Below are 21,063 nucleotides of genomic sequence, written 5' to 3' on the forward strand. Positions count from 1 at the left end.
AATCCAAGTTCGAATTAAATTTTTGTTTTAGCTCATTTAGCCAAAAAAGGTTTACCCTCACATCAAATGGCCTGCTGGCCCAATGGTAAGGCGCTTGACTACGGATCAAGAGATTGCAGGTTCGAATCCTGCGTAGGTCATTTTTTTTTGTCGGTTTTCACTTCATACTGCGATCTTTTTTCCCCCTTTTTGGTCGCCTTCGTCTCCGTTTTTCTGATTTCTGTTAAAGGTTTAAGAAGTCAAGTCGCTAGAGCAGTCAGGATGGGCTAAGCTTTCGACGGTCGACCCTTCGGGTGCGGCTTAGAAATAAAGATATCAAATCATCATCGTTTGACAGTGTCTGGGACAACGACATAGAACATCGTTCCAAATAAATTATCTGTTTGGGCAGTCTTGTACTCCATGTCACGATCTATCTATATGGCGCTCGGATAATGGACATTGTGCATACCTTTGCTTCCAACCGAAGCGAATATAGGCATGTTGATGCGCCTCACTGCCGCGGCGCTCGTGTCTCTGAACAAGCCTTAAGCCACCTTTACGTGTTCTTCCGGGAGTACTCCAGGTCACTATCTCTATAGAAACCGAGTCTCCCGCTACTCCCTCGCACGGTCTCTAATTGGACCCTTGCCTATGAGTGATACATTCCATCCCTTACTTTGAGAATGGAAGACACCAAGCGGAAGAAACGAGACAATTAATTTCCCACTTATAAGCTTCGTGTTAGTGTGCATGAGACAGACGCTGTCGAGCAGACACGCAGTCGAAGGCTACTTGCGAGACAGCCACTAGGGATTAGAGGTCTGCAAATCATGATCTGTGGCGATTGCGCAGGACAATAAAGCCCGTTGATCAGCAGAAAGGTCATCGTAGGGGGCAAGGTCAGATAAGAAAAGTGATACATGATCCAGCTCCCGGAATGTAGCCCTAATCCAGGGGTAACAAAACGATGACTTGTCCGCGTCAAATATCAACAACACATACAAGTCATAAACTGACMGCAGACCATAAACATTTCACTGACCCGTTGCGCACATCCGTTCAGTCTTCGACAGTGCTGCAATATCAAAAACAGTAAGTCGAACCGCAACTTCATACATGCGCCTCAACTGGCCCAATGCAGACTAACAGAAGGACAAGCAAGATGGTGAAGTCATCCACAGTAGTCATTACCCTGCTCGTGGCCATGGCGGCGGCAGCACCTATTCCCGTGAGTCTACCCTGTTATATCAGGAKCAGCAGGTCGGTCCTCACTGATAGTTCAAAACTGGCAGATCGGGGCCAAAAACACTCCCTCCCACTTGAACGATAACAAGCCCCGGCTAGAGTCCCCCACACTCGCCAATCTCCTCCTGAGTCCGGAACTTTTCAAGTCTTTCAAGTTTTCTGGTCTGGTTAAGCCTGTCGGAGACACACTCGCTTCCCCCGCAGACGTACTCCCACTCCCTTCCCCCGAAGACGTACTCGGTTCCCTTCCATCTTGACAGAATCATCACTATCGCATTTGAGATTGCGGGATCGATGTGAATTAGCAAAAAGTCAAGGGTCAGATCATATCATGTCATTCTTTCATTAACGTTCATACACTCGTAAAAATGCCTCAAAAGTACAGCTGCTCAGCAGAAGCGAGAGACAGAGAAATTCTCTCGGCTGCAGGTCCCAGTTAAAAGGGCCTCTCGACAGCAAAACAAAAAAGAGGGAACGAGGGTACCGCAGCAGAACAGTGGTCATCTGATAGTAATCGTCCAAAATTCGAAAGGTAAACGAACGCTTGAGGGTATCAATATGAAGAGCGTCTTGAGTCGTGAACTCATTCCAAGGAAGATCAATAGTCCTCGTCCAAATCCAGATCGTCCACCTCAACCCGTGTTCCCAAGGCTTGTTTCCCTTCCTTAATCATCGCTTGAAGCTGCTCGTTAAGTCGTTGCAAACTAGCGTCTTCTTCGCGCTCCATGCGGCGCATCCGAGCCACGTAGCGCTGCGTTTCGACTGAAACAGGACTCTCGCGCGGCTTGGCTGGGGATGAAAATTGCGATCTGGTTGGAGTTGATGGCATGATCCTTTTCCCAGACCGAGGCATCGTCACGCCTGATCTGCGACGAGTATGGGACGGGACGACTCCGTGCCGGCGATTCACGCGCCGAGCAGTTGCAGGCGATGGACTGACCACCTGCAAAAAACCATCCTGAGAGTCCTCATGAACCATGACCCAATTCTGTTGAATTTCATCCTTCGGAAACCGGCCAGGGACGGGGAATGATCCGTCTCGCTGATGGGTGACATCGTTGGATGCCATGTAATTTTCCTTTTCAGTGGACACTGGTGCCTCCCAGCTTTCGTCAGGCTGTGTTCTCGGACCAGAATCGGCTCCCATGCTGTATCCCCGGCCACCTCCGGCGTAGAAGCCTCGAAAAGCACCCGACCAACAAAAATCCCACACTTTGCCAACAACACTGAAAACTGCCCGGCTCCAGCTGACGGGCTCAGATGGCGAGGGACTGCTGTTCTTTTCATCATGGGTGGGTTGCTTCGGGCTGGATAGCACATTCGAATCCCGACGATTGCGCTTGCGACTGGGTCCACAGGCCTCACTGGGGGTCAAGGACTCGATACTGACATCGAGAGGCGCCGGAAGAGGGTGATCTCGATAGCGACTGGGACGGTAGTCGACCTCCGCGGGATTCTCGCGACGTACAAGCCAAGGTCCGCGGGAGAACTGTTGATAGTAGTACGGCTGTTGTTGATAATTGTATTGTGCCCCGCCGGCAAGATGGTAGTCGGTGTTGACCAAAGGAGCGGGGCTGGCGAGATCGACGGGAGAGTCATAGAAAGGACGCCTCTCCCCCGCTTCAAAGCGAGATCGCTTGCGGCTGGGAAGGGATATGGAGCGATAGAGCGAGGACGAGGCCGACGGAGTTTGAGGGACTTGAAAAAGCTGAGAAGGAGCGGCGGCCAGATCGAGTTTAGGAGGGACGGGAGAGTCGAGAAAGAAGTCTGGCATTTCTCTAAATTCCTCTTCTGGAGGAGAAAGTAGACTAACTCTAGAAGAACGAACGATAATGGCGGTGATGATGCTGACAGTTACTTGCTGTGTTGGGAGAGATGAATCTGATGAGGCGGGAAAGCGAAGAGAAAGAGAGAAAAAGAGTTGAAGATGGCTGGGAGAGACGCATAGGCCACACCTGCATGCATGGGTCACCTTATGATTCTTAAGAAGCAGCGATTGCGATGATGTTAATGTGATGGATCCATTATTGTTCTTCTTTTTTTTTTTTCTTTGTTTTTACAACAACCAACATTTGCTATAGATCAATCAACATTTCGTCATTCAGTGTATACGCATCAACTTGGCGGTGATCATAGATGTTCACAGCTTTTGACTAGTCCACTGCACGCCAGCAGCCTCCAGTCCTTCTTCTCCATCTACCAACACACACCAGCCTTCGTGGCCTCGTCCTCCATCTCCCGCAATCGCTGCTTCAAAGTGTTCTCGGGCGTATTCCAGCACTGCATCGTCAAAGGTCCCAGGCTGCAGCCAGACCGCGGGGACCCCAACCGAATGAGCCTCTTGAAGCAGAGGCAGCGTTACCGCAGGAGGAGTGACAACCGACAACGAGGTCTGAGAGGGAGAAGGCAGAGCGCTGGGTGAAGGGACCGTCTGGTAAGACTTGGAGGGGAGATTGATCTGTGGTGCTCGAGGATTCAAGGGAGTGACGGGCAGAGAGTGTTGATGATACCAAGCAAGGACTATCAGTATCTTGATGTCAGCGATTCAATGATCGAACCTTGATAGATCGAAGATCCGTATGCCATGCTGTCTTTCACTGATAACTCACTCTTGTAGCCGAACTTGTTCGCATCGTTGCTGGCTCCAGCAACCGCAAAGCGCGGGGAGGAGAAGAATCGTTTGACGGCGTCCATGGAGATTGAGCGTTGGCGACAAACCTAGGCACCGAGGTAGTAGTGACTAAGGATGAAGAGGATTTAAAATATGTATCTGAGCGATGATCTGGAATCCAAGAGATCGAATCTATACTAGTTATTGTCTATCGAAATGAAAGAGTATGGCTCCACTTTGGAGAATGTGGAGATCTTTATGGGTTTCCTTCCGTCATCAATCCTCGGTTGTTCCACCCGTCGTCACGCCGTTCTTTTATCTTTACTTCTAGATTTCCGAGCCAATCTCATCATCTCCTATTGATATTTCGCCATTTCGGTAATCTTGATCTCCACGGCTCCCTCGCATGCCACCCTTCGTTCCCCGTAAGCGTGTCTCTTCCGAGGATCCGCCCACGGCCAAGCGTCAGAATGCCACCCCCATCGTGGAGATCGCAGACTTTGAAGACTCTGACTCCGATTCGTCCTTAAGTGATGCGCCTAGCTTGGACGACGAACCCCATGCGAAAAGCGACCTTCAGAAACAGAAGAAACAAGCCTCCGATGGCTCCGAGTCCGACTCCGACGAAGACGACGACGAGGAGGTGGATTGGGAGGACGCGATGGACTCCAAATTCACCTCTGCGTCGGTCTCGGTGACGCCCGCTCCTGCTGTGCAGGATCTCGAATTGACATTGGACAAGAATGAGGTACATCTGACTGATATCGCAGATGGGAAGAAGGGCCCATCCAAGATCGAGCGCCAAATCCGCATCGCCACCCATTGTCTACACGTCCAATTCCTACTCTACCACAACGCCGTGCGCAACGCCTGGGCAAACGATACCAAAGTCCACGAGATCCTACGTCGAAAGCTCCCTGCTGGAATTCATAAGGAGGTCAAGAGATGGCGCATCGCCTCCGGTCTCGAGCCTCCTGAGAAGAAGCCGGAGATAAAGTCCAAGAAAAAGAAAGGCAAAACTCAAAAACCAGATCGAGATTGGAGTGAAGCGTCATTGCGAGTAGAGCCTGGAAAGCCAGATATGAGTCGGGGGGATCCCATCATCCCATTGCTCAGAATCTTGGTCGCTTACTGGAGAAAGCAATTCAAGATTACCGCGCCCGGACTACGAAAGGGTGGTTATCGGCCGATGGCTCATCTGGAAGCCGAAATATCTTCTTTCCAAAAAGACGAACACGATCCCGAGAGGCATGGGGAGCGAGTACGCAATATAGAAGAGTTCCGGTCTGCAGCTGAGCGCATGGAGGGCTCTCGAGATCTCGGGGCTCAGCTGTTCACCGCGCTGGTCCGCGCTCTAGATATAGAAGCCCGTCTGGTCGCTAATCTGCAACCCCTTGGATTTGGCTGGACCAAAGCGGAGGTCTACACGCCGAGAGCCAAAGTGGAGGAAGGGACCATTGAGGAAAATGGGGAATCAGAGCCTATAGTTGGACTAGAGTCCGACAGCAGTGGCTCAGAGACCGCTCCCGCCCATAAGGACAGTTCCAAAAAATACGACAAGGACCTTCCCTTTCCCATCTATTGGACTGAGGTAGCCTCACCCATCACGCACGAGATAATACCTGTTGATCCCCTGATAATGTCAAACCCTGTGGCAACAACTCCAGAGCTGCAGGCTACGTTTGAGCCCCGTGGGGCCAAAGCTGAGAGGGCCAAGCAGATTATATGCTACGTTGTTGCGTACTCTCCCGACAAGACTGCTAAGGATGTCACGACACGCTACCTCCGTCGTCGAACCTGGCCTGGCAAGACCAAGGGCTATCGCATACCAGTAGAGAGAATTCCTGTTCCCGGCCGGAAGAGAAAGTTTTTCGAGTATGACTGGTTTCGGACTGTTTTGCGGGTGTATGAGCGCTCCGAGAAAAATCGCACGAAAGTTGATGAGGTCGAAGACGCCAAGGATTTACGCCCTAACCAACCAGAGAAGAAACAGGTCAAGGAAGGGGACACGCTGCAGAGCCTTCGCTCGTCGACTGAATTCGTCCTGGAGCGGTTTCTGCGCCGCGAAGAAGCCCTTCGACCTGGAGCCCAGCCTGTGCGCACGTTTGTGAGCGGCAAGGGCGACAAGGCCAAAGAGGAGAACGTCTACCGGCGAGCAGATGTCCTCAAGTGCCTGTCCGCTGAGAGCTGGCACAAGGAAGGACGCCAGATCAAAATGGGCGAAGCCCCGCTGAAACTGGTGCCAATCCGCGCCGTCACCCTTCTCCGGAAGCGTGAAGTCGATGAGATGGAACGCGAGACGGGCGAGAAGCCCAAGCAAGGCTTATATGCCAAGTACCAGACCGAATACATAATACCACCACCAATTCAGGACGGCATCATCCCCAAAAACGAATACGGCAACATCGACTGCTTCGTGCCCAGCATGGTACCCCGCGGTGCCGTCCACATTCCGTGGCCAGGCACAGTACGCATTTGCAAGAAGCTTGGCATCGATTATGCGGAAGCTGTCACAGGCTTTGAGTTCGGGTCCAAGATGGCCGTCCCAGTCATCCAGGGCGTGGTTGTAGCCTCCGAAAACGAGGATCTTCTCAAGGACGCCTGGCGCGCCGAAGACGCAGAGAAACGGAAGAAGGAGCAGCTCAAGGCCGAGAAACGCATCCTACAGACATGGCGCAAGTTCCTCTTCGGGCTGCGCATCGCAGAGCGCGTTCGCGAGGAGTACGGAGCCGACGACGGAGACGCGGAGCGCGAATCTCATAACCCATTCGCAAGCCGACAGGCTCGAAGTCAAGCCCATCCACCTCCTGTTCCGGAGGCCTCGCATGAGTGGCCCAGGGAACCTGCCGACCGGGGCGGTGGCTTCCTTCTTCCCGGCGAAGACGACGGCGACGACGGCGACCTGGTTGTTGAGGATCATCATCCACGCCAAGCTCGTCCGTCCGTGCAACAGACTGAAGCTCCAAGTGAAGATGAGGAGGGGCCCGGTCACGATGCCATTAGCATCAGCTCCGATGGGGACGGCGATCTCTCGTCTCCGCAGCAGATGTCGGATTCTGAAGAGGACGAGCCGTCGGCATCTGCTTCCGACTATGAGCCACCCTCGACGCGCAGGCGCACTCGGAATCCGGGTCGAAGGACAAGAGGCAAATGATTATCACAATGAATTTAATGTCGGTACACTGGGCGTTTATGCAGATAAAGATTGCTTTGGAATACACGGCAACTGGGCGGGACTACTCTGGGAAGGATACGCAGGATGACTTATGTACAATTACTATATCGTACGATGAACATGAATGAACTAATGATATGCAGTCCGCGGGGCAACCTTATATGCATTGAAGCATATATGCACACGTAGACTAGTTCGAACTATACAAAAAAACCCACAATAAATGGGAGATGTCATACCCTTCGCCCACGGGCAGACGGAGAAGCAATCAGATCCATCTCCTCGAGATCCCCAACGGAGTCCCCATCCGCATCCGGATCAAACTCCCCCATGGGCGTTACATGCACCGCCGGCGAGGCAATAGGACTATGCGCGACGCGCGGCCGTGACTTGAACACGCTATTGTAGTCCGCCGCCTCCTCGAACAGCTCGTCCCGTGGAGTCGACGCCCGAGTCTGCGACTGTTTCTCGGGTGTTTCGAACTGGTTGACGGGAAGGGAGACACGCGACTTGCGCGAGCGACGGGGCTGCTGTGGGGGCCGGCTGCTCGGGGGTGGAAGCAGTGACATGGACTTGCGGGTACGTTCGACGAGGGTGAACGTGTTGAGGCGCGGGTCGTGTTTGGGTTCGTTGTCTGGATCCGGGGTGATTTTAACGGTAGGCGAGCTTGTTCCGGTTGATTGGTTGTCCGGTGAAGGGACGGCCTCGTTCTCTAATTCTTTAGAGTAGGAAGGCCTGGAGTATTGTGAGATCGAGGGTTTGGCTGGTTGAGCGTCGGAGGGCATTGTGATGGTCGGTTCCATCACAGGCACACGTAGTGGAGGAGCGGCTTGTCCAGAAGAACGAGGCTTACCGTCGATGCGGGAAAGAGCTTCATTCATTGACTGTAGAAGGGCCTGGTCGTCTTGTCGGGGAGCAGCTCGAGCTAGCGGTTGGCGAACGGCTTTTGAGATGCTGGCCACGGTGAGAGCCTGGTGATCCTTGAAGGCCAGTGGTGGCGTGTTTGCTGCATTCCCCGAGGTCTGGGCCGCAGCACTGTCTTTCTCGCGCATGGAGCTGGCAACCTCGCGCCATTTCTGCAACCGATTGCGCTGACGCGCGATGCGGGACTCCAAGTCAACCAGCAGGTCGGGCGTCGTGCTGACGGTCAGATCCTCCACTGTCGTCTCGTTTGCCTTGGACCATGCTGTTTCAAACGGCAGCTCTAAGAAGGCATCACTGCTACTGCGAGCGCCGCCCTGAAGCAGGGTATCAGCCCACTCCTCGCTACCCATCCAATTCTCTTTCAACTCGCGTGCTAACGCATCGAGGTTGGCAACATCCTTGGGAAGATCAGGCGGACCCTCTTTAGAACGATCATCGAGCTGAGTCTTCTTGCTGTCCAGCACCTGAGAGAACTTCTCATGAACGGCCATAATCCGGGATCGACGCTCACCCATTGTGGCCAGAGAGACACGGTGGGCAAGAATCAGCGGCAGCATCAGCTGATACTCATCTGGGGTGATACCCTTAGCCATTGACAACCTCACCGCGCGGTTTGGCAGGCCGTCCAGCGACGAAGCCAGGACCTTGCGTAAAACGGCGGTGGAGAAGACGGCCAGCAGCTCGTCGACCTTCTCCCCTTTGCAATCGTCCAACATGGACTTGCGAAAGATTGTTTCTCTGCCGAGGTCGCCATTCTTCTTCAGATCAGAAAGTACTCGAGATAGAGCGGCACGAAGATTGACCGATTGTAGCGGCTCCAACGGAGGGTAGAAAGGGCGGAGTTTCTAGCAACGGTAGCTGGTCAGATTGATGCGCTTAGTGAACAATGATTGCAGAGGATCACATACATCGTGAGCAAGTTTAGGATCCCAGAGGGCAACGAGGTGATACAGAGCCCATTCGACCGCTCTTATACGCTGGCGCTGGTTCTGCGATGAGGGCGAAAGGGAGTGGACAGTAACGTCAGGCCAGTCGGGTTGAAGGTCAAGTTGCAGCAGCTTCAAATTGCGGATGAACACGCAAGTGTGTGATTGGTGAGTCCAATTAAGAGATTTGGGCCGGAGAGGTTGTTTCGAGGACTGCATGGTGGATGCGTGCAGACGATATGGAGGGAATAATGTCAACAAAGCTTCCACGGACCGAAGATCCAGCTCAGACTATGGAGAACTCCACTATTACGGCGTGGCCTCAGAACCCGGAGGGACACAAGTCATTATTGGCAGATTATTTGCATACCACTAGAGGTATTTACTTCAACATAGTATCTATTTTCCGGAACTAGTACCAGCATTCCGTCCTCAAGCGATACTGCAGCTTCAGTAATCGTAGCTGGTTGGCAATCACGTGAGTCCAATTCTGATATGCCTGTATTGAAAGCAGAAAATGCATCGGCAATCATTTCTCCTAGCTTATTCATATCAGAATCTTCATCCTATAATATCTTGTATCTAATTGCCTATTCAAGGATTGAATCAGTCTGATAGTCCCTGGTTCTTTTCCCAGTCCTTACAGAGGTATAAGGCTGGCTGCTTGTTTATCTGCACGATAAGCAGTTTGCATGGTTTGCATTGGCTGCCCAATCAGGAGCATCACAATTAAGAAGACAGACGACGTTGACTTAAATTGATAGAAGGTTGGTTCATAGAATTGGCAAGCAAGTATTGAAGGAGGACAACTTGAACAATATTAGGTGATACTGTTCCATAGCCATCATTATTATTGCTTGTGGCTGCTGCGCCGTCTGCTTGTTCCCCCTCCTACCAGGTTGGCGGTGATAAGAAACAGCACTTCTTTCTCTCCCCGCAGACATCTTCCCTTTTCTTCCCTCTCTCATTGATTCCAACTTTTTAATCTTTATCATTGCAGCAGTCGCTTCTATCGTCATATATCCCATTGCGCTGCGCATTACTCCACAGTCTCTACTTCAATTAATTTCAGACCATCCAGTCTCTGAATTAGCTGTATCTCCACTCAAACCGTTACCAGCGTACCCCTCATCCAGCAGCATCATGGGTTCCGACGCGCCTTCCGAACCTCTCTGGACCACTCAGTCAGGTATGATCTACCCAGTTACTTCAATGCTAATCTCCGTGATCTGGTGGTTCTAATTGCCTGTACCTTAGTTTTGTCCACACTGCCTCACCCTCCCGAAGAAAACTCCGCCTCCCCAATACCATTTTTCCACCTCCTCGAACGTCTAAAGACCACCAAGCGCGAAGGCTGGCGTCGCTTTGGCATCAGCACCGGCGAATCGATTTCTGACCACATGTATCGCATGTCAATCATGACCATGCTTGCGCCTCCTGCTCTTGCCTCCCGCCTCAACCTGCCCCACTGCATGAAGATGGCGCTTATCCATGACATGGCCGAGTCGATTGTGGGCGACATAACCCCCATGGACAAGGTGAACAAGACTGAAAAGGCGCGCCGCGAGGCTGAAGTGATGAACTACATTGCGAAGAACCTGCTTGGCGGTGTACCTGGAGGCATGTTGACGGGCGAGGAGATTCTGAAGGTCTTCAACGAATACGAGGCAAACGAAACTCTTGAAGCGCAATTTGTGCACGACGTTGATAAGATGGAGCTACTGCTGCAGATGCTTGAGTACGAGCGCACCCACAAGGTTGACCTCTCGGAGTTCTGTCACGTTGCTGCTCGTATCCACCTGGAAGAGGTCAAGGAATGGGCGGCCGTTGTTCTCAAGGAGCGGGAGGCTTTCTGGAAGGGAATGGCTGCGAACACGAACGGTACAGCATAGGCGACTAAGGGCAAGAGACTGGGAGGTTGACTGTATTCGTACGTTGCGTCATTCTTTACATTTGTTTTTGGGCCATCATCCCACCGAACCCGGTGGAGGCGTTTGGGTTGGCATTCTAGAATTAGACCGAATAGTGTGTGATAGCATAAGTCTAGGTATGAGCCATCAACGAGGCGCGGTTGACAGTTCCTAATGCATCTAGTATGTATTCTTCATGTACGTTATAGAACCTGCTATAAGGCACTGGTACGATCACTCCACATCCTCCCTCTCCATCCTCTCCATCTCCCTCGCCAACATCTCCGCCTCAGCTTCCATCTCCTCCATACTCCTCGGCGACCGCCCCTCATTATCAACCGCAGGGAACTTCGCTCTCGGCCTCCTTTCCCCCTCCGCCTCCCCGTCCTGCGCCCCCTTCCCCTCCACAAATGCTCGCCTCAAGTCCCCCTCCTCCCCATCCAACAAACCATACACCGCATCCGTCCCACCCCGATGGTCCAGATCCGCCCGTTTCCGCGGGATGATGTGCGCATGCACATGCGCCACGCTCTGGCCCGCGTCCGGCCCGTCCTGCACAGCGATATTGAGACTCGACGCGCCGTACACGCGCTCAACCATCTTGCCAACCCGCTGCACGGTGAGGAAGAGATCGGTCGTTTCGGCGGCGGTTAGGTCCGCGACGCGGGGAACGCGCCGGCGCGGGGATACGAGTACGTGGCCCGGGAGGATGGGTTTGAGGTTTACGAGGGCGAAGGAGAGTGGTGTGAGGTGGAAGACCTTGTGTGGTGTTAGTCTTTTTTCTGCCGGTACTGTGGGAGGATACCTTACCTGGGAGGTGACGAGGAATGGACCAAAGTAGATCTGGGCACCCTTGAGGGCGGCGGACATGGCGGGGACGGGGTCTCGGACGGACATCAAACGTTGTTTTCTATCTGTTCGGAAATTTTCTGATCAGGGATTAAGTGTAGGCTTGGGGAGGAGTAGAATGGATACCCCCTCGAGAGTGGATGCTTTTGGCGGTGCAGGTTAACTATGATGCGGAGTCGAGTCGGAGAAGCCGTGCGGGACCTGGTTGATAGCGGCACCAGCTGGCCGAGCGTTATCGAAGCCTTCCCCATTAGATATACAAATACAACGACAGAGAGTAAGGCCACTGCTGACAGCATTCTGTTAAGTAATGGGTATCATTAATTTCTAGACGGCCTCAATTGTATATTACATGTCGATTGAGCCTCCACTTGGCTCCATCGAGTGTGGGAGTTATCGCATCATAGAGATAAATAAACCTGGAACAAAGATGATCTCAAGTGTCCTTGGCTGACTCTGTCGTTGATTCGGGCTCCTGCTCGGTTGTCGTCGGTTCAGGCTCTTGCTGGGTCTTCTCAGTGGATGTTTCCTCTACAGGCGAGGGCTTTTCCTCCTCCCTTGCTTCTGTGCTCTCCTCTGTATCGGGTTGTGTTATGTCTGCTGGCGACTCCTCGGCCTTGGGTGCTTCCGGCTCCTCAGGTGGCTGGACAGCTTCCGGATCATCCTTTGCTGTTGCTTCTGTATTCGTATCTGAGGGTTTTTCCTCTTCGTCCTCGTGCACCTCTTCAACAGTAACCTGCGACTCAGCCGGGTCTTGCGCGGAAGGATCGGCGGCTCCCTTTTGCTCCTCACTTGCAACCTCTTCGGCAGGCTGTGTTTCAGCTTCAAGTTCGGGTACGGCCTCCGTAGGTTGTTCATCCTTTGACTCCATCACAGGCTCCGCCTTCTGTTGCTCTTCTGATTCCTCGGCACCCTCACTGATCGTCGTAACGCGAGAACTGATGGACGCGCTATTCTTGTGGCGCCGGGTGGTTGCACCGGTGCTAATGGACGAAGGCTCGACGTTCTCCAGCGGGCCCTCGCTGTCCTTTCGTAGGATCGTCATCGGATGGTTGTCCGCCTGCTCCTGCATTGACTGATTGGCATCGAGTCCCTCCGCTTCAGCGGGCACCGTGTAATTGTCTTCAGGAATAAGCTTGTACATATCGCACACCGTCTTGAAAAATATGTACAGCCCATCATTACCCTCAACCTGCCAGAACACATCCCGGTGCTGAAACCAGGCATGGGCGAAGATGCGGTACAATCGACGGAATATGTTGGTCAGGTACCTCAGACTCGCCTGCGGCCCACCGCCCGCCTCGGAGCCCAACGTAAGACGACTTGGAAAATGCTTTGGAGATGTGAGGATGTTGGTTGCCCAGTCGAGCGTATGGCAGCAGTAGTCGATCGCGCAGCAGGATTTCGGGGGGTCATGGACGGCGCAAAGATACTGCCACTCGGATGCACGCATCTCAGGACACGTTTGGGCGGAGCAGGGTGGGTCTTCGGCGAAGAAAGCAACGATCAGGTTATTCACTTTCATGGTGAGGAAACGACAGAGTTCGTAGAGCCAGAGGGACCTGTCCACCCCCTCGGGCGGTTCCGCAAGCTGTATCGCAACATCTCGATTGATAGGCACGACGGTCTCAGATCCCTCCGGTCGTGTGAAGTGGTTGTAGAGCGCTTTCAGGTGTTCTTGGAGCTGGAAAGGGGAGTCGAGCTGTTGGGCAACAGAGGGCTGGTTAGCGAAGATAAACACCTTTGACTTGTTTGTTTACATGAGCTCACCTGCGACAGAGGAATCAATGGAGGACCGACAGCCATATCAGCCGCTTTAGTTCCCGGTCGGATCCTTCGAGAAGAAGCATCATCGTTGCTCTTTGAAGCTGCCAGGAATTCTTGCGTCTCTTTCCCAAACGAATCGCCGACCGATGGTGACTTGGGCCCAATCTGTACCTCCGTGAACGGGGGAGGACTAGGTAAGCGCGGCGAGCTGGACGGCGACGCTCCAGCAGCAGCCATGATGAAGAAGAAGAATAAGAAGAAGAAATGAAAATAAAAATCCCAAGGCACGGCCTGTCAGTGTAATGACGGCGGCCACCAGACACTGATGCTGGTGATGATTGATGGAGAGCTACTGCTGCGGAGCTCGATGGCCGAGACCACCGCCAGGATCCTTAGGCTGCAAGGCTCTAAGGCTACCGTAGCCCCAAGCCCATGACCGGGGAAGCCCTGAGCCCTAATCTGCCTCCGCTCCAGGAACGGACGTCATTCTTCCCCGCAAGAATAAGGTACGGTAATCGCTTCATAGTTTATAGACCGTTTGAGTGAAGCGTTCATCCCGAACTCAAACCATGCCAGCAGATATTATCGACGATGATGATGCTCCCCCAGAGCTGGTGGATGTGTCCGCGCTACCGGACTCAGAAAAGCCCAATATTTCCAAGACACCATCTACAACATTAGACACGCCGGCACAGGATCGCGTGCCCATAACTCTGGTAACTGGTATAACTTTATCAGAAAAGAACTTCTTATGCTTGAGGCTCACATGCAACAAGGCTATCTCGGTGCGGGCAAGACTACTTTACTTAATTACATCTTGAGTGAGAAACATGGCAAAAAGATAGCCGTGATCATGAACGGTTTGTTGTCCAGGATCATGTGAAGAAACATGACTGATATGTATTTTTAGAGTTCGGGGACTGTAAGTCGGCATGGCAAGGCACAATTCAGCCATTAAACTAACTCAACCCCCAGCGACGGACATCGAAAAGCCGTTGACGGTTAACCAGAACGGCCAAGAAGTCACGGAGTGGATGGAAGTCGGAAACGGCTGCATCTGCTGCTCCGTCAAGTAAGCACTGCTCCCCCCAAGCTCCGAAGACAAGGTGACTGAGCAGCTGGGCGCCAGAGACTCCGGCGTCATGGCCATCGAGTCACTTATGGAGCGCCGGGGGACATTCGACTACATCCTGCTAGAGACAACGGGGCTCGCCGACCCGGGCAACCTCGCGCCCGTTTTCTGGGTAGACGATAACCTCGGCAGCTCCATCTACCTAGACGGAATCGTCACGCTAGTCGACGCGAAGAACATCCTCCATCTTCTGGACGAGCCCGCGCCAGAGGAAACCGCATCCAGCCACACCGACGGAAATGAGAGCGAGGGCCACGGGCACTCGGGGCCTGTGCTCTCCATGGCGCACATGCAGATCTCCCACGCGGACGTGATCATCCTAAACAAGGCGGATCTCGTTACCCAGGAGGAACTCGACCACGTCCGCTCTCGCATCCTGGCGATCAACAGCGTCGCCAAAATCCACGTCACAGACCACAGCAGGACACCGCAGATTGAGGGCGTCGTGCTGGATCTCCATGCCTACGACCACCTGGATAGCCTGGACTTCGGTGCCAAGGGACACAGTCACATCGACCCGGTAACACTAACATTTACCCGCAACGTTCAATTTCTCATCGCTAACCATTTGCAATATCCTACCAGGCAATATCAACAATCGCCATAATCATACCCCCTATTCCAGCCGACAAGGTCTCACGGGTAGACGCCTGGCTCCAGTCCATCCTATGGGAATCAAAAATCCCAGTAAAGGACAATACAGATACTTCTAACTTTGATAATTTCGAGATCCATCGTCTGAAAGGCATTCTAGTCCTGCAAGACGGGTCCTGTAAGATCATCCAGGCTGTTCGGGAAGTCTTCGAGATCCGAGACTCGGAGCCAAAGACAAGCGGCGGCGGCGACTGCAAGCTCGTTCTGATCGGCCGTGGTCTGGGACAGGATGCGCAGCCGTGGCGGAGGAACTTTGAGGCGTTCCTGGAGGCTGGACAGTAGCGCAGTGGTTACAGGCGCGATATAGCCAAGCGAGAGCTCGCGCCTCGTGGTACAAGTCCTCCGCGAGACATTCTATTACCAGCGGCGAGCAGACACGCGGCAAGGCCGAAGCGGCGAAGGAACAGCTTCACCGAATGAGGTAGTCCCACAGACCGCAAATCTTATAGGGCAGCTCAATAAGTTGCCAAATAGTTACCAGGGAACAATCGCCAGCTCCTCCGACGTACCTGCAGCCTGCATGATCCATATATTTTGCAAAAAAAGGGCATCAATTAAAATTTTGATAGGATAAATACAGCTTCATGAAAGAGAAAAGAATGACACGGACGTCGGAAAAGTATACAATGGAACCACTTGCAGAGGGAAAAGAGCATCAGATGACATCCGCCAATCGTATATCATGAGAAGATCGTAAATGAGGACCTGGCACCGCAGAGAAATTAGGCACATCTCTAAATCGCAGGTCGTAATCTGACAACGGTGGTCCTGTTCTGAGAAGTAAATGTTATCAACTTCCAATGCCCTGGCATCTCAAAAAAGTATGAGCAACAGTTGCGGTTGATTTCTATTCAATGATGGCGCAAGAGCCGTACCAACAAGAGACTGAATAGTAGAAACCAAAACTCCAGGTTCGCCTTTATCGACTTTCCGCGAGTCTCGTCCATTCGAAAGAGTGAGAAAATATGGGAAAGGACGCCAACGGGGTAACTGTACAGCGCGAGCAAAAACGTGTATCAAGGGTATCGAGCACTTTGAGGCCTTGGGTCTGAGGCCTGGCTAAATCATTGGGAAGAAATGCTGAGTCGTGAGAAAGGCTTTTTTTTATTTTCTAAGAATGCACCCACTGTCATATTGATGCCGAGGAACTGTTGGGGATTGCTGGGTTGATGGGCAGATGAGATTCGCTCAAATAGGGTGTTTGCTCCAAGAGGCCATGCTTTGGATAGTTGAAAGCGGAGCGAATGGCCGACTGTGATATTCGGTTTGTATTCAGATCCGTAGATTTTTGGTTCGTTACACTCGATGCGGGGTTGATTGGTAAGACTGAATGTAGAAGGGATGATACGGCGTATGTTGACGCTTCGGTGGACCAGTTTTCTTTCGGGATATAGGAACACTCAAGGTCCACCGTCGAGGAGGAATGTGGATGAGTAGACTGAGTTGTTGCTGATGAAGCAGAGGACGTATGATATTTCATCGACTTTGAAGATGGTTCTCTCGTGCTGCCTGAGGAGCAGGCCGGATTTCGAGCGACACCCGCCAGCTCCGCCGGGATATGGTCAACCTGGAAATGTAACGAGTTCGCTAATTGATCGACAGGATATGCTTGATGGATAGAGTCTCTCCCGCTAGAGTGTCGTCCTCTCTCATTTGCTCCGCCATGGTCGGGGTTGTGGTTGCGAAGTTTGCTTTCCGGTACGCCTCTATCGGTAGAGGAGTGAGGGCGTTGGCCATTTGACTGGGAATTTCGAGAATCAAATGTCACCTCACAGGGCCGATTGTCGGCTGCATACTCGTGCATGGAGTTTGACTGTTCATTTGTGGTCGGCACTTTCTCGTCGTCTAGTGACAGACTATAACAGTCTTCCCCAGCGTATGCGGGAAAGGACTCTACGCTATTGGCATATAGCTGAGACCCTGAATCGTCCAGAGAAACTGCTCTTTCATGGAAATGGCCAGGTTGATAAAATGCCCGGTTGTTTGGACCGGCAAAAGGTGCCGCTGTAGTAATGGCACGAGCATTGTATAAAGGTAACGGGCTGTTGTACAGCCCAACCCCCAGGCCTCCGTGCGGAAGATGCGTCGATTGGTATTGCGGTGCTGTTGAAAGCTCCTGCGGGAAGAAGACCAGGAGCTCCTTTGCCGAGAGCCTGTGTCGAGGAGAAGGACTCAAGCAGATTGACACGATCCTGCGATACCAATCAGGCACGTTCACCTCCTCGCCCAGCAAGAGGGGCCGAGGCTGCCGTTCAGGCTCGTCTTCCTCGGTGGCCAGCGCCCACAGAGTCATTCCTAGCTGATAAAGATCGGTTTTGACCCCGATGTACATGGATATTCGCTGGTTGCTCTCGATCTTGGCGGCAATTTCAGGAGGCTCCCATCCCACAGGACAGCCTCGTCTGTTGATATCGATGATTTTGGCGTTGTCATCAGCATCCACCACGATGTTCGACAATGTGAAGTCTCCTTGCACATATCCGGACTCGTGAATCTCACCCAGGCCCTGGACGATTTGCCTTGCCCACCGCGCTCGCCGCTCCCAGGAGATTGTGCCCCGCTGCTCGTACAAAATGTCAACCAATGCCCCCTGTTCAGCGTAGCTGATAAGTAGACCCTTGACGACATCTCGCCGTTCGTTGACAACAATCCCTTCCACTTGAATGACGTTTGGTGAACCGTTGAGGGCATGTAGAGCGTTGATCTCGTAGAGGAACTCGTCGACCGTGTCGGGACCGGGAATTTCCTTTTTGATATAGTTCTTGCCATCCAGTCGGACATTGTACACGAAGCCCGACAGATGCGCCTCGAAATGCAGCTGGTATTCTGGGACAAGGCGAGCCTCCGGCAAATGGCCGATGCAGGAGGTCGGAGGGTAGGGAATGATTTCGTTTACGTCTTCGGTGACGTGCACATGGAGCCGGCCATCACGCGTCTCCAGTTTCAGGTTCGTGACTGTGTCGTAAAACTGAATCTCTGGAAGCGACTCTCGGATGGACTCGTAGATTCGAGCGCACTTGTCTCGCTGGTAGCGTAATTCCTTCAGATCCTGCTCGAGCGAATCGGGAGGAGCGCCCCGATAATCGCAAGAGATGGTGACTCTGCGCCATCGGTTGGGGGCCTCTGCGTAGGTGACGAAAAATTTCTCGCGCTCCGACCGGTCACGGAAATGCATACTCAGATTCAGTATCCATCGCTTTTCCAACTCCATCTCAATCAGATCCTCCGGCGGCTGTTGGGGCACATCCGCGACCTCGGGACACAGATTCCAATCGGACATAACCTCACTGTCATCATTCGTCGTCGCGGGTGGTTCAACTTCCTCCACCGTGGGTTCTTCCGCGTGGTCGTGCCATGGAACCTCGGGCGCGGACAATCTGGGGTCCACGGTGGGCTGTGGGGACCTGGTCCGCTGGGCGCTCAACGGGCAACGACGGTCGGCGGAAACGGCACGACGGGGCTCTGGTTCGACGGGGGCTAGACGATCTCGTCGTTCCGAATCCTGTCTCTTGAATGTTGTTGAACGGGGCAGACCGACACCTACCCTGCGAGAAAGTCTGCGGGTCAGGTTATCGTGGGGTTTGGAGGAATGGTGGGCATTGCCGCTGTTGTTTGCAGTTGAAGAAGGGTTTGCGGAAGGTGAGGAGTCACCAGAAGGTGACTGGGAGGATAAGTCGCGATCATCACGGCCCAGCAGTCTTCGAAGACCGAGTCGATGCCACATGCTCTGTTTGGGGCGAGGGTTGACCTTTTCTGGGTCAAGCAGAAAACCCAGGTGCCTCGTGGGGCTATATGAACTGTCTGCGATGGAGATGGCCATACAGATCGATTCGGTCGCTCCACTGTCGTGCAAGGAACGACTTGAACACCCCGCCAACTGGATTGCCGACGTCCATAAGAATTGAGGCCGACACTGGGAGAAAGGACGATAGTAATCAATTCACTGGTGCTTGCAGCCGGTTTTTCACCTGTCTAATCGAACAACCTAAAGATAGAGGAAAAAGATAGAAAAGAGAGAGAAGCGAAAAGATGATTGGGAAAAAAGAACCCAAAAAATCAACAAGAAAAATTTTTTTCCTGTTTTCTATCTTGTTCCCTTGAGAAGTCGGTGAGGTCGTATGAAAATTTGCTTCGTCCGTGCCAGCTTGGGCTGTGGCTGGGTTGGTTTTTTCCTTCTTGACTGCCTAATGAGGATCGAACAATGAGGGCGAGGTAGAATGAGTCAAGGTGAAGGGCATCAGGAGTCTGGGAAATTCTTGTGGCGGGGATAGAAGAATCACGGAACTGAGCAGTCTTCGGACGGACAGATAGATAGATAGATACGTAGACTCGATACTTGAAGATGCAAGAGGAAAAAGATATGATGGATGGATAATTGCCAATGGGCAACAGTTTGATGGTGGTTTTGCCCTGCTTGCTGCAAGGCGTCTACTCGTCTAGATCCAAGTCTTCTTTCTTGACATCTAACTGAACTAAGGATAATGGTTGGAGCAGTAATATAATAAAAATTCCAGTCAAAGCCAACTAATGATCCGTCACCCCTCCTTCCTCCTGGATTAGTCCTTTCATTGGGACCGTCAATTGTGTGGAGTATAAAACAGGATAGCTGGAGATGTCTCGCACGACGAAGCAATAACAGAAAAACAAAAAACAACAAAAGAAATCCTAGAGAAGATTGTCGATCACCAGAAATTATGTTAATCAAACATCCTTTAAGATAGATATTAGACTAACACTCACTACCAAACGCACAAATGGAACATTATTGAAGCTGTATGGCGGCCTGATATGTGCCTGACATATCCGTATAGAAGAGTTACGAAGGCATCATCTTTTCACTCGCACCACGGATAGATAACTAAGATATCTCGGTAAATACTCAATTGCAACAGCCTTGTAATTCGAATCCGGTATCCAATTCGCAGTGATAGCAAAACAACCCAGTGGACCTGCATCCCTTTTCTTCCTGATGCATTAGGTAGATATTAATGCACAGCCCAAATCTTTCTCGAAGCCTTAGTTCGCCTGCTTCAGTTGGCTGTTCGGAGTATGTAGATACCTTAGCCTTCCCACCAAAGGATTCAGCGTATGATATCGGTATTCTCATGTGCTGGCGCTCTACAGCGTATACCCCATTTGTCCATTGTACTTCTCCCATCCATCACATACAGACTAGATGATGATGCTGATGATGATGGCGATGGCGTTGACCCAACCAGCGTATCGCTCTACTCGCATGGTGAGACAGTCGAAGACACCGCGACAAACCTACTGGTGCAGGTCGGTAATGACCATGGTGGATCACCAAATACTTGACAACACGAAATCCGGAAAATAAACAAAAGCAAATTAAAGAAAAGATGCAAAACGAGGCTGAGATTATAGTTACCGGTGTCATCTATTAGATAAAGTATAGAGTTTCAAAGTGATGCTTCCATAGAACGACCAGAACCCAGCCAATGCATCCAATCAACGCAGAAAGATATCCAACATCAATCACTTACCTCTCCTGCTCTCCAGCTTGACATCAGATGCAACTCCCGAATCGTACTACTTCATCAGCGATACACAAGACCTAAAGTGTGGTGTACTACTAGTACATCTCAGTGTCATTCCAAGCTCAGAGGACCTAAAGAACCCTTCCTCTGTTCATGAGCAGCCTATTCGAGCCGATCTTAGTGTCTGAGCGAGTTAAGCAGGTCAAAGAGGTTTCGTCTGATAGTCAGAATTGCATCGGCACAGGACCATTTTGAACAGTTTCCCGGTCCGGTTTGGCAATAGTACGAGGATATCCTTTTCTGGCTTGTGAATATGATAGGTTGGTATGATATTTTCACTGGCAGGCTTGCCTCTTCCCAGGTCGAGCTGGCAAGACCAAGAACCCACCA

At 52.1% G+C, this 21,063-nt stretch overlaps 9 protein-coding genes and 1 non-coding gene across 10 annotated transcripts; 4 read left to right on the forward strand and 6 right to left on the reverse strand.

Moving 5' to 3' along the window:
- Positions 1–68: 68 nt before the first annotated feature.
- Positions 69–140, forward strand: Asppvi_007745. The gene has a single exon. It is a non-coding gene; the product is annotated as a tRNA-Arg (tRNA).
- A 1,685-nt stretch (positions 141–1,825) lies between these two features.
- Asppvi_007746 (uncharacterized protein) lies at positions 1,826–3,001 on the reverse strand (the record flags this gene model as incomplete). The annotated part of the gene is made up of 1 exon (XM_043303629.1): positions 1,826–3,001. The coding sequence occupies one exon, from the start codon at positions 2,999–3,001 to the stop codon at positions 1,826–1,828; it is 1,176 nt and encodes a 391-aa protein (XP_043159564.1).
- A 366-nt stretch (positions 3,002–3,367) lies between these two features.
- Asppvi_007747 (CoA-binding protein) lies at positions 3,368–3,921 on the reverse strand (the record flags this gene model as incomplete). The annotated part of the gene is made up of 2 exons (XM_043303630.1): positions 3,368–3,747; positions 3,837–3,921. 2 exons carry the CDS (start codon positions 3,919–3,921, stop codon positions 3,368–3,370), a joined length of 465 nt encoding a protein of 154 aa, XP_043159565.1.
- Positions 3,922–4,244: 323 nt separating this feature from the next.
- Positions 4,245–6,992, forward strand: Asppvi_007748 (Rad4 family protein; the record flags this gene model as incomplete). The annotated part of the gene is made up of 1 exon (XM_043303631.1): positions 4,245–6,992. The coding sequence occupies one exon, from the start codon at positions 4,245–4,247 to the stop codon at positions 6,990–6,992; it is 2,748 nt and encodes a 915-aa protein (XP_043159566.1).
- Positions 6,993–7,246: 254 nt separating this feature from the next.
- On the reverse strand, positions 7,247–9,082 carry Asppvi_007749 (uncharacterized protein; the record flags this gene model as incomplete). The annotated part of the gene is made up of 2 exons (XM_043303632.1): positions 7,247–8,782; positions 8,846–9,082. 2 exons carry the CDS (start codon positions 9,080–9,082, stop codon positions 7,247–7,249), a joined length of 1,773 nt encoding a protein of 590 aa, XP_043159567.1.
- Positions 9,083–10,006: 924 nt separating this feature from the next.
- Positions 10,007–10,755, forward strand: Asppvi_007750 (HD domain-containing protein; the record flags this gene model as incomplete). The annotated part of the gene is made up of 2 exons (XM_043303633.1): positions 10,007–10,052; positions 10,121–10,755. 2 exons carry the CDS (start codon positions 10,007–10,009, stop codon positions 10,753–10,755), a joined length of 681 nt encoding a protein of 226 aa, XP_043159568.1.
- A 252-nt stretch (positions 10,756–11,007) lies between these two features.
- Asppvi_007751 (HIT family protein) lies at positions 11,008–11,643 on the reverse strand (the record flags this gene model as incomplete). The annotated part of the gene is made up of 2 exons (XM_043303634.1): positions 11,008–11,532; positions 11,584–11,643. 2 exons carry the CDS (start codon positions 11,641–11,643, stop codon positions 11,008–11,010), a joined length of 585 nt encoding a protein of 194 aa, XP_043159569.1.
- Positions 11,644–12,058: 415 nt separating this feature from the next.
- Asppvi_007752 (Mob1 family protein) lies at positions 12,059–13,626 on the reverse strand (the record flags this gene model as incomplete). Its single annotated transcript, XM_043303635.1, has 2 exons — positions 12,059–13,324; positions 13,393–13,626. 2 exons carry the CDS (start codon positions 13,624–13,626, stop codon positions 12,059–12,061), a joined length of 1,500 nt encoding a protein of 499 aa, XP_043159570.1.
- Positions 13,627–13,958: 332 nt separating this feature from the next.
- On the forward strand, positions 13,959–15,457 carry Asppvi_007753 (CobW family GTP-binding protein; the record flags this gene model as incomplete). Its single annotated transcript, XM_043303636.1, has 5 exons — positions 13,959–14,112; positions 14,166–14,249; positions 14,365–14,461; positions 14,519–15,041; positions 15,107–15,457. The coding sequence occupies 5 exons, from the start codon at positions 13,959–13,961 to the stop codon at positions 15,455–15,457; spliced, it is 1,209 nt and encodes a 402-aa protein (XP_043159571.1).
- An 847-nt stretch (positions 15,458–16,304) lies between these two features.
- On the reverse strand, positions 16,305–18,995 carry Asppvi_007754 (protein kinase family protein; the record flags this gene model as incomplete). The annotated part of the gene is made up of 1 exon (XM_043303637.1): positions 16,305–18,995. The coding sequence occupies one exon, from the start codon at positions 18,993–18,995 to the stop codon at positions 16,305–16,307; it is 2,691 nt and encodes an 896-aa protein (XP_043159572.1).
- Positions 18,996–21,063: the final 2,068 nt, after the last annotated feature.

The sequence above is a fragment of the Aspergillus pseudoviridinutans genome (genome assembly GCF_018340605.1).
Source record: "Aspergillus pseudoviridinutans IFM 55266 DNA, scaffold_5, whole genome shotgun sequence".
NCBI classification, from domain to species: Eukaryota; Fungi; Ascomycota; class Eurotiomycetes; order Eurotiales; family Aspergillaceae; genus Aspergillus; species Aspergillus pseudoviridinutans.